Source organism: Mercenaria mercenaria, chromosome 6, assembly GCF_021730395.1.
Source record: "Mercenaria mercenaria strain notata chromosome 6, MADL_Memer_1, whole genome shotgun sequence".
Taxonomy (NCBI): domain Eukaryota; kingdom Metazoa; phylum Mollusca; class Bivalvia; order Venerida; family Veneridae; genus Mercenaria; species Mercenaria mercenaria.
In genome coordinates, this window is record NC_069366.1 from 23,559,836 (window position 1) to 23,572,834 (window position 12,999).

General features: G+C 36.0%; 1 protein-coding gene across 2 annotated transcripts in view; it reads right to left on the reverse strand.

Annotated features, from left to right (window-relative positions):
* The window catches only part of LOC128557644 (uncharacterized), a 116,891-nt gene that overhangs the window by 74,390 nt on the left and 29,502 nt on the right, over window positions 1-12,999 (reverse strand). For both annotated transcript variants that reach the window (XM_053545413.1, XM_053545412.1), the window contains 8 exons: window positions 12,798-12,935; window positions 10,841-11,012; window positions 8,589-8,761; window positions 7,932-8,030; window positions 5,406-5,547; window positions 4,524-4,684; window positions 631-807; window positions 88-372 (listed from right to left, as the gene is read on the reverse strand). In XM_053545413.1, the coding sequence (XP_053401388.1) occupies window positions 88-372; window positions 631-807; window positions 4,524-4,684; window positions 5,406-5,547; window positions 7,932-8,030; window positions 8,589-8,761; window positions 10,841-11,012; window positions 12,798-12,935 (1,347 nt within the window). The remainder of the gene's footprint in view (window positions 1-87; window positions 373-630; window positions 808-4,523; window positions 4,685-5,405; window positions 5,548-7,931; window positions 8,031-8,588; window positions 8,762-10,840; window positions 11,013-12,797; window positions 12,936-12,999) is intronic.

The following is a 12,999-nucleotide window of genomic DNA, read 5'->3' on the forward strand; positions in this document are numbered from 1 at the left end:
TCACGTAGGTTGGCCAACCTGTCATTGAAACTACTGTCTAGCCAATGTTCAAAATTGAAAATAAAAACTAAAAAGTTAATCACTTACAGTTTGAAGTCTCTTTTAAGCCGGACAACTGTATACATTCGTAAAGCCATTGGTACTCCTGGTCACGCCGAAGATGAACGCTGTTCCATAAGAGATGTTCTTCCTCTTCTTCACCACCCTCCTTTTCTTCATTTAGACTAAATATTAGATCGTTGTAGGACGATTCTTGCAGCTGGTAATAAAATTCTACTTTCATTTCTGCAGACGATGTATTAAACTTTGGAGACGCCATTCTTGCACTTTCCATTTCAGAACCGAATGTATTCCGATAAATCATTAAACGGCCTGGAAAATATAAATGCATATTTCAGTAAGCCGCAGTGTAGCGTCAAACATAATTTTAATTTCATGTAAACTAACGGAGCAAGTACTCAAAATGAAATTAGTACAGACACTTTTATGTAACATCAACTGTAACCATTACATCAACTTTTTTAACTGATTTTGATTCCTTATCTTATTTTGCATAACTAATAAAATACACATCAATTTGAATTTTTTAACCTTTTGATGAGACTGTGTAAGCAAAAAGGAATTTAGTACCAGTAGAATTGGAAGAGTTTGTTGCATGAGTCATGCCTGCTACATCAGCCTGTGTCCATTTCCAGTTTGTACTGCCAGATATGACCGTCATGTTGTATGCACATCTATCCTCAGTAAAGGAACAGTTAACGCTTGGAATATCCGGTCCAGTTTTGCACTCTATGTATGGGTCACCATCTATATTCATTAAAAAAACAACATCAGTGGTATCAATATCAGTCGGTTCAGTAATTTTGTCATTTCACAAATTTCGGATAGCTGTTATTGTTTTGATATTCGTCACTTTTATTACTAAAGTATATGCATGCATTTTTTTACATTCTAACACTGTCTAGTTTAGTTTCCTGTTGAACAAAAGAGACTGAACAAGAGCCGTCGGAGGACAGCACCGCTCGACTATTTAACAGCCTTGTCAACTGAATGAATATCAAAGTTGTAAAAGGGCAAAATTATGTTAAGTTGCAAACAGGGTAATGGAAACTGTACAATGCATATAAGCTCATGACAATGGACAAGTGTGTGAAGTTTCAATCCTTTCCCAGTAGGTACTGAGATATCAGCTTACATGTAAAAACTTAACAAAAAAGTTAAGTTGAAAAAGGAACATAATTTTGTAAAAATGCAAAGTAGTATTATGGAACCTGTGCATTACATGTCAAATTATAACAGTGAACAAGTGTGTGAAGTTTCAATCCATTCTCTTTAGTGGATACTGAGATACCAGCTTACATACAAAAACTTAACCCAAAACAACTAACTCGAAAAAGGGGCATACTTTTGTACAAATGCAAAATAGAATTATGGAACCCGTGCACTGCATGTCATATCATCACACTGAACAAGGGTGTGAAGTTTCAATCCATTCCCATTACTGGGTACAGAGATAACTTACATGTAAAAGCTTGACAAAAGGATCAAAATCTAAAAAGGGGCATACTTTTGTAAAAAACAAAACAGAATTATGAAACCTGTGCAACTGAAGTCAGTTTATCACAGTAAATAGTGTGTGAAGTTTTAATCCATTTCCATAAGTGGTTACTGAGATACCAGCTTACATACAAAACATAACAAAATTGCGAAGCCGACGCGAACACCGAAGCGGCGCAGACGCCGACGCATGGGTGAGTCCAATAGCTCTGCCCTTTCTTTGAATAGTCGAGCTAAAATGTAACAATTTAATACTTTTACTTCATAATTATCACAGTGTCAAAAGCTTGAAAAAGAAACACAATTAAACCTAGTGACCTAGTTCTCGAATCTAACTCACCAACCAGTGATTAATCAAAAATTTGTTAAAAATGACACACTTACAACATTTCATAAAGATCAGGCGTAAAATATGGCCTCTAATATGTAAACAAGATTTTCAACCTAGTTTTTAACCTTAAGTTACATAGTTTCAAATTTAACCTAAATTTTAGTGCAAGATATTTATGAAGCTCAGAGAGAAAATTTCAAGTAAAATTTGACCTATATGAACCCTTATGAAACACAAGCGGAAAATACAATTCCCTATATGAAAACTAGATTTTTCAATAATCTGATACGGTGACCTAGTTTTTATTTTATTTTTTCACGAAAAAAAGAAAAACGAAATAAAAACAACGCTTTACTCGCTGGTAAAGACATGTTCCCTTAATCTGTAATAAGTAATAAATATTAGATTATTTAATATACAATTTGGTGAGAACAAAACACTTCGACCTAGCTTCACTCCGACCTAGCTTCAGAGCATATTTTGTGAACATACATTATGCAGTTCATTGAATGTATTAAAAAAACTTATCTATTTTCTTTTGTGGCTACCCCTAAATCAGACAAAGTGCCTCCATTTAAACAATATCGGGAGAGGTCCTTTATAATGATGCTATGGACCAACTTGAGTGAAGATCCATCAAATTTTTTCCTATTTTTAGCTCCAGTGGCCCCTAACAGGGGCCCAGTGCCTCCATTTAAATCAAATGGGAGAAGACCTTCTCATTTTACTACAGACTGATCAATCAAGCGATTCGCGAGAAAAGGTAGTTTAAAGATTTTGTTTTCTATTTTTACCTCCAGCTGCCCCCAATAGGGGTCAGGTGCCCACATGTGATAGAAAAAAATCTTGGAAAAGGCCTTTAAATGACCAGCTCTGATCAAAATTTATGGAGCGGTTCATGAGAAGAAGTTGTTTAATTTGTTTTTCTATTTCGTCCTTATAAAGCAACCATTTGAAAAAGAAACTGAAGAGTATCTTAACTATGATTTAAGAGGAGATGTCGTCTGAAGTAAAATGCGGACAGACGAACGGAAGACGAACGTCCGTGAAAGCATACCCCGAGCGTTTCATGCTCTAGTTATCTTACAAAAAGGTTAATCAGAGACTTCTAGAGAGATTTATTTATACACACTCTGTAGAAATTAAATATGTAAAAAATATCTCAAAAGCATAGACGTCAAACGAAGTGAACTTTATTTAATACAGCAGGAGATTATTATTCAATGCCTTAGGGACAGATAGGAATATCTGGCACGAGAAACACTATTTATAGGCGTTTAAAAGGTTCTGTCCAGTGAACGCGTAAACAATTACCTACAGCCAGTGATACAATATTTTTCTTGTATGCCATATTTGAAACTTCTTATATGCTTGTTTCTGTTAAAACACGCTTAAGTTCAAATGACGTCACGTTAACGTACGATGACGTCAATGTTTTTGTTGCGCTACTGTACTGCTACTACTATTGTTTTTTGATAAAGGACATATTACAATCTAAATAATATATAGATATGTCATCTTTTATTCAAAGCAGTTATACATCGTGAGAATAATTCGCTCGGGCTCCGCCCACGTGAAATTATTCCGCTGACTTATAACCTCTTTTCGTGTATTGGTAACGTTAAAACACCGTTTTTCTATACATTATTTCTTCCGTATTTAAACAAAGCGCGGGCAAGGTACGTCAGAAAGCAAGGAATACGTCATAACGTTACAAAAGCATTCAACATCACATGGGTTTCGGTTTTCTTTTATCATATTTAGCGAAACATTATGTTTTACAGAACTCGAGAAATATATATATATATAATGGTTAAAATATATTATGTTATATATTAACGAATCGAGAAATATACTATAATGGATAAAAAATGAACAATCATGACATTTGAAAGATCAAATATTGCTTCACAAACCTACTTCATAAATGTAGTTTGTAAGTATGCAAGAGTAGTTGTGAATAATCGCCCTGTACTTATAATAATACACGAAACGCCAATTTGTTTCAATATTATAAAAATAATTTCTCCGTGTACCTACAATACGACATGAAACGTCAATGTTTTACACGTTGACGTTCGGATATCGTAATCGGAGTGTGACGTCATTTTAACGTCATCTGAATACTTATCATATCGTAAAAAAGTTCATAAACGACGACATTTCCAGATATACTAATGGTAAACCAGATATTAATATTAATATGATTAATATGACATTAAATAAGCAATCCGAAATTTGATAAAGCATCATTAGCTTCGCATCGAAAAATATTCATACCTGAATTCCTGAATTTGTACAAAGTTTCGCTGTAGATCTTGACCTCGTGCATATTTTATGATACAAAGCTTACAACTTATCAAGTCTGATGTGCAAATTTTGCATCAAGTTGTGACATTTCAGACGCTATCTTAGTGCGAATCAATGCGTTACTGCTGATTGAAAGAGCGAGTATTTCTCGATGCAAATCCAATATATTTTTACATACACCTACTAGAACCTAAATTTACAAACGCGGAGACGCGTAAGAACTTGACGTCAAAATGACATTCCTCGCCCATTATGAAATCTGAAAGATATTGGCATCTTAGGTTCCATTGTAACGTACCTTAATAATTTAACATAATAAACTTACAGCAGCGTATACCCTGGTCCTCATAATGATTACAGTATGGTGTTTGGTATTGACAATCAAATATACTGCTCTCATTCCCTGTAGGACAGTAAACATAAGACATATGGATCGGCAAAGAAGAAGTATACCCGAACCTCAGATTATAGTAGGAAGAGTAGGTCCTGAAAACACAAAACAATTAATGTCACACTTCATGCACCACATTTCTATCATGAAATATTTTTTTCGGATTGTGAGTGGAGAGCAATCAGTGTCCGTTTATTGTCATTCACTGAATTGCAGGTAAGAAAATGAATAGCTGAGGCAAGAAAAAGTTAAGCATTTCACCTACTGTGAATCAAAACCAATTTCATTTGCATTTGTAAAACTGTGTATCACGAACACATTATCAGGTAATAATCTTATTCACTTTGAAAGCGATATGACGACATCATTCCTCTGTGAAAGTCTCTAAAATAGACTGGTTTTTGCCTCTATGAAATTGAAATAATTGTAGGGGGAAAATGTAGAAATATATTATCAGTCTAGTTGTTAGTCTAGGGGAACATTGGAGCCTAGCAATTATGGATGACAAAGATACCATCCGGACACAAATTAGGTGCGACGACGGGCGGCAAGACACTGCACTAGCCATATGCGCCCCAAGAGGGACAGTGGGGTTGGAAATGGCATTAATCGGAAAATAGTTTTGTCAAAAGAAAACTAAGAATTATGAAACATTGAATGTGAAACCGTTACAGTTATTTTTTTAAACTTACAGTAGGGTATAACACAATTTCGCTTTATATATCATAATAACCGGAAACCCAGAGACCTGCGATCCTGACAGTTTTCATTTGAGAAGGAAAAATTATAAAACATCGTCAAATGGAATTTCATTACCAGAATCCAAGTGATCTGCAAACAACTCGTGCCTCCTCATAATTAAAACCATCATCACACACTGTTCCCCACTCTCCTTTGTAGAAAACCTCTATTCTACCTTCTAAACAGTTTTCGCCATCAACCAGCCGAATATTCTCACCTGTAAAATGAAATATTTTCTTAACCTGGTCAGCAATTAATAAAACATAACTATTTGTACAACTTTATTGCCTAAAAGTGTGAAGAGGTAATTTCATGTTCGAACGAAAAATTTAACCGCCTCGATAGGCTAGTGGTAGAGCGTTCGCTTCGAGTGCGGGAGGTTTCGATTCCCGGCCGCGTCATACCAAAGACGTGAAAAATGGTACCAGTAGCTCCCTTGCTTGGCGCTCAGCATTAAAAGGGAAACTGGTATCTTCTCTCATACCCTCGTGGCGATGGATTCCATCAGGAATGAGGTGTCGAGAGTGATTAATATAAGTTGTAGAACTTCCTTTACAATCGACCTAAAATAAATTATGTATTAAAACAAGAGGACCATGATGGTCCTGAATCGCTCACCTATCCCCACATGACCCAGTGTTGAACTGAGTATGACGTCATTATTTCTATTATTTGACATAGTGACCTAGTTTTTGAGCACATGTGACCTAGATATCATCAAGATAAAAAATTCTGACCAATTTTCATGAAGATCCATTGAAAAATATGGCCTCTAGAGAGGTCACAAGGTTTTTCTATTATTTGACCTAATGGCCTAGTTTTTGAAGGCACGTGACCCACTTTTAAACTTGACCTAGATATCATCAAGGTGAACATTCTCACCAATTTTCATGAAGATCTCGTGAAAAATATGGTCTCTAGAGAGGTCACAAGGTTTTTCTATTTTTCGACCTACTGACCTAGTTTTTGACCGCACATGACCCAGTTACAAACCTGACCTAGATATCATCAAGCTGAACATTCTCACCAATTTTCATGAAGATTTCATGAAAAATATGGCCTCTAGAGAGGTCACAAGGTTTTTTCTATTTTTAGACCTACTGACCTAGTTTTTAACCCCACGTGACCCAGTTTCGAACTTGACTTAGATATCATCAAGGTGAACATTCTGACCAATAATCATGAAGATCTCATGAAAAATATGGCCTCTAGAGAGGTCACAAGGTTTTTCTATTTTTAGATCTACTGACCTAGTTTTTAATCCCACGTAACCCAGTTTCGAACTTGACCTAGATATTTTCAAGGTAAACACTCTGACCAATTTTCATGAAGATCCATTGAAAAATATCGCCTCTAGAGAGGTCACAAGGTTTTCCTATTTTTAGACCTACTGACCTAGTTTTTGACCGCACGTGACCCAGTTTCGAACTTGACCTAGATATTATCAAGGTGAACATTCTCACCAATTTTCATGAAGATCCATTGAGAAATATGGCCTCTAGAGAGGTCACAAGGTTTTTCTATTTTTAGATCTACTGACCTAGTTTTTGACCCCACATAACCCAGTTTCGAACTTGATCTAGATATCATCAAGATAAACATTCTGACCAATATTCATGAAGATTTCATGAAAAATATGGCCTCTAGAGAGGTCACAAGGTTTTTCTATTTTTAGATCTACTGACCTAGTTTTTAACCCCACGTGACCCAGTTTCAAACTTGACCTAGATATCATCAAGGTGAACATTCTGACCAATTTTCATGAAGATCCATTGAGAAATATGGCCTCTAGAGAGGTCACAAGGTTTTTCTATTTTTAGACCTAATGACCTAGTTTTTAACCCTACGTGACCCAGTTTCGAACTTGACCTAGATATCATCAAGGTAAACATTCTGACCAATATTCATGAAGATCTCATGAAAAATATGGCCTCTAGAGAGGTCACAACGTTTTTCTATTTTTAGACCTACTGACCTAGTTTTTGAACCCACATGACCCAGTTTTGATCTTGACCTAGATATAATCAAGGTGAACATTCTGATCAATTTTCATGAAGATCTTATGAAATATATGGCCTCTAGAGAGGTCACAAGGTTTTTCTATTTTTAGACCTACTGACCTAGTTTTTGATGGCACGTGACCCAGTTTCGAACTTGACCTAGATATCATCAAGATGAACATTCTGACCAACTTTCATAAAGATCCCATGAAAAATGTAACCTCTAAAGTGGTCACAAGCAAAAGTTTACGGACGCACGGACGGACGACGGACACCGCGCGATCACAAAAGCTCACCTTGTCACTTTGTGACAGGTGAGCTAAAAACCCGAAAAATTTCAAATTTGGCATATTTCGTCAAGTCAGTTTGTAGTGAAGATTAGGCAGATCACTTAGTTATGGTCGTTTTTATTATACGACATTTATGGGGGATAATGAAATGTATGTTTGATGTTAAATTTTATGTTAATTACTCTTAACCACCAATCAACATTATTGGTTACTTTATTGGTTCTTATAAACTTTTACAGATACCATGGTCATACATAATAAAATTATATAAATGAATATAACAAAGCTTTGTTCTCAATTTAGCTTATTACCTGGCATTGGCGTCGAGGATGGTGTTGATAATGTTGGATACGTTGTTCTTGGTCCTAATGTTGACGAAGTAGTCGAGGGTGTTGATACACGATTAATTCCTTGATTGAAATGGAAAACTCATACTTAAAAATCATTTATCTTTTATGTAAAAGTAATTATGACGATACAACTGTCTACAAGTTAATAGTAAGAGAAAGGCATTTATTTAATTTAGTTAGAAGTGCTTGCATTGACCCAAAAATATATGTTACCTCAAAACTGGTCATGTATGCGATTATGAAACACAAAAGGATAAGCATTACAGACAGAATATGTTCAATAAAATCGGTTATACATATATACATAAACTGCATCGTTTCAAAGGCAGTAACCTCAGTAAAACAGATCATTATTTTTTTGTTAAGGTTAAGCATTTAAGTTACTTAACTACCAGTGTTCCTGAATTCTTAATCAGTACTAAACTGTTCTTCGCAAGCAGCTACAAACTTCTTCACATGGATTAGAAGGTTGGGGGCACACCGTCTTTTATCAAATTGTCTTGTAGAACATAGTCCTCGCCCGGGGATGACCCTGCGATCCGTAGATCTGCGTGTTCCCTACTGAACTAAGAGGCCGGGCTGTCCGCTAAATATACAAGACTAATTCAATACACATACCGCATGATATCGAAGCGTCCTGTTGATGTGAACAATGAGCCTGACCCCATTCTGATGATATACAGTCTTGTAATTCATCTTCGTTCCCATAGCAATGGAAGTTACTTAACCATATTTCCCCGCTGCCTTTACCAAATGCTGAACCACCATATGCAAAGCTGTTTGAAGGGTCACTATTCCGAAAATTCAAATAAAAGACGAGTTACAAATAGTAAATAATCAGTGAAAAATACACACGAATTACGTAAAAGTCTTCACAGTTTAAAATATAATAACTGTGAGCGAAATAAAAATACAACAAGAGGACCATGATGGTCCTGAATCGCTCACCTGTCCCCACATGACCCAGTTTTGGTCTGAGTATGACGTCGTTTTTTCTATTATTTGACACAGTGACCTAGTTTTTGAGCTCATGTGACCAAGTTTTGAACTTGACCTAGATACCATTAAGATAAAAATTCTGACCAATTTTCATGAAGATCCATTGAACAATATGGCCTCTAGAGAGGTCACAAGGTTTTTCTATTATCATGATTTAAATCACAGTTGAACCCAGTAATTACTTTAAAAAACAACAACAAAAATATCCCCCTAAAACTAGTATTTGTTTGTTATAAGTAGCTAAACCGAATGATTAATAAGGAAAAAACGATGCCAGTAAACACCTTTTATTTAGAAGTACACGAGTAAACCATTCTTGAAACACCATGGTAAGTTAGCTGTGTCATGTGTGTATGGTCCAAAAAATCCCTTATTTATAAAGTATCTTTTTCTTTTTCTGGTCCAAAAAATCCCTTATTTATAAAGTATCTTTTTCTTCCATAGATCATTCTGTTACCACAAATAACGATCAAAACTGACAAATGAGCACTAAAGTTTGGCACTTTACTGATATATAGATGATGTGAAGGAAATATTGGGAAGATAATTCGTCCCCTAAACCTTAAATGTTAAATGACGTTAACATCCTTCAACAGATGTGAATCTCAATAAAGTATGCCATTTGTAACAAAGATTTCAGCGTCGTGTTAAGGTAAATGTTTAGAGCAAGTGAAACAAGTTTCAGTGCACGTGTCAGTGACACATATATGACAAAAGAAAACACAGTCGTGCGTGTTCTGTCTGTATCATGTACGATGGACGCGCGGACCAGAAAGAGAGCATTATAAGTTAATAATGGTGTTAAATTGTTGAATGATGTCTTGTTCATTACTACTTGGGTAAATGACGTTCAACAGAAGTTTTATCAAATTATTTTAATGAGTAGGTAAAATGAAAACAATTAAGGCCTTCTTGTAGTTTATCGTTTAATTTACCAGAGTCCTTGTTCAGAATTCATTTAACGTAAAATGAGCCGCGCCATGAGAAAACCAACATAGTGGGTTTGCGACCAGCATGGATCCAGACCAGCCTGCGCATCCGCGCAGTCTGGTCAGGATCCATGCTGTTCGCTAACAGTTTCTCTAATTGCAATAGGCTTTAAAAGCGAACAGCATGGAGCCTGACCAGACTGCGCGGATGCGCAGGCTGGTCTGGATCCATGCTGGTCGCAAACCCACTATGTTGGTTTTCCCATGGCGCGGCTCAAATGTATTTTGTGATCTACAAGCGACTACGAGGTATTCTTGTATCAAGTTTCAAAAGAAAAAAAAAAGATTTGTCTTGTATTAATATGTTCGAGGGTTGTTCACATAGTCCGAAGACTGGTGCCATAACTTCAATACTAGCCAAAGACTACGTCTTAAATTTGTATCATTTTGAAAAAAATATGAAATTGTTACTTTGCATTTGATTTTAGCGCCATATGTTTAAGTAAGGGGTATGCATACCGGCCCATGTCAGCGACGCCTTCATAACGTTAACTTTGTTTACAGCATTGTCGAAATCAGTTAAATTTAAATTATTCCTTAACCCATAAAAATTTACTGTACATCTTTTCTCATTTAAAGTCAACGTATCATTTGAAGAAAAAAATATTCATTTTCAACAAGATATCAATCTCGGTTAAACATGTATTTGAAGCATGTAGATATTTGACAGTTTTGTCATTTATTTCTCTGGTAATCATCAAACAATATATCGTTGAATGTTTCATGCCTTAATAAGTTATTAAACTGTTGCTAGTTGATGATCGGGCTATCTTTCAAGATATATAAACTAAAACTCCTGATTTCTGTACTTATTCAGTAGTTTCTATAGGTGTTTACCAAAGTTCTTGCAATATGTATTTCTCTCTACTTCAAACTATTTACCTTGCATTCAGTGATCTACATAGAACAATGGCCTCTTGGGTTCCCCAGCTATCATCGCAGACAGTGCCAAAGTCGCCGACTGGCTGCCCATCAACCAGGAGTCTGATTTCCACACGCCCATATGACTCATTTGTGGTATCAACATAACCATCCATTAGCCGAATTTCATACTCTGAAAATCAATTTGCATAGGTAAAAATGTCGAAATAACAAATGTACAATATGCAAATTAACATTCAAGCAAACACATGTATTTATGCACATATACAAACACACACAGTGTTAACGTACACTGAATAAAGTTTGTTCTGATTTTAAAACAACATATCAAGAATATACGACAAAGTAGTGGAGACAATAATTTTATTCTACATTTGGCCACATAATCATGTGTCTGGCACTGATGCTGATATAGACGAATAACGTCATAAACTAGTCACAGATAATGTTTACATTTCACGTTCAATATTGAATGGTTACCGCTGGCTCATATCCTATTACAATAAAGTGAACAATATCGTTACAACATACTACTAAGGCGTAAAGTGATGCACAGAAATTCAGTTTTACATGCAGCGGGTGGGTAAGTCGATGTGCACACAGTAGTTACACATAGGCGTAAACTGATGTACAGAAAGTAATTGGACATATTGTTAGGGCGTAAACTGATGTGCAGAAAATAATTACACATACAGCTAGGACGTAAATTACTGCACAGAGAGTAGTAACACATACTACTAAGGCGTAAATTGATGCACAGAGAGTAGTAACACATACTATTAAGGCGTAAATTGATGCACAGAAATTCAGTTATACATGTTGCAAGTGGGTAAGTAGATGTGCACACAGTAGTTACACATAGGCGTAAATTGATGTTCAGAAAGTAGTAACGCATACTGCTAGTGGGTACATTGGTACGTAGAAAGTAGTTGCACATACTGCAAGGGCGTAAATTGATGTACAGAAAGTAGTTACACATTCTGCTAGTGGGTACATTGGTCCGTAGAAAGTGAATGGACATACTGCTAGGGCGTAAACTGATGTACAGAAAGTAGTTACACATTCTGCTAGTTGGTACATTATTGGTACGTAGAAAGTAGTTGCACATACTGCAAGGGCGTAAATTGATGTACAGAAAGTAGTTACACATTCTGCTAGTGGGTACATTGGTACGTAGAAAGTAAATGGACATACTGCTAGGGCGTAAACTGATGTACAGAAACTAGTTACACATTCTGCTAGTGGGTACATTGGTACGGAGGAAGTAGTTGCACATAATGCAAGGGCGTAAATTGATGTACAGAAAGTAGTTACACATTCTGCTAGTGGGTACATTGGTACGGAGGAAGTAGTTGCACATAATGCAAGGGCGTAAATTGATGTACAGAAAGTAGTTACACATTCTGCTAGTGGGTATATTGGTACGGAGGAAGTAGTTGCACATAATGCAAGGGCGTAAATTGATGTACAGAAACTAGTTACACATTCTGCTAGTTGATACATTGGTACGTAGAAAGTAGTTGCACATACTGCTAGGGCGTAAATTGATGTACAGAAACTAGTTACACATTCTGCTAGTGGGTACATTGGTACGGAGGAAGTAGTTGCACATAATGCAAGGGCGTAAATTGATGTACAGAAAATAGTTACACATTCTGCTAGTTGGTACATTGGTACGTAGAAAGTAGTTGCACATACTTCTAGGGCGTAAATTGATATACAGAAAGTAGTTACACATTCTGCTAGTGGGTACATTGGTACGGAGGAAGTAGTTGCACATACTGCAAGGGCGTAAATTGATGTACAGAAAGTAGTTACACATACTGTTAATGGGTACATTGGTACGTAGAAATTAAATGGACATACTGCTTGCTTGTTAATTAATGTATAGAATCACTTAATGATGTGATATCAAACTACAATGTACATGAAAATATGAAAAACAGAAAAATGTTACCTTGAGACGGTGTGGCGGGTCGAGAGCAGTTGTACCATTCGTCAGTACCATCCTTACAGTTTTTCTTTCCATCACAAACATTACTTATATTGACACACTCTTTTATAACCTTACATGTAAATGTGTTATTTGCGCAGACTGAAAAATAAATACATCAGAATCATACTATTACACGTAAATTGGATGTTTCTAAGATGTATAA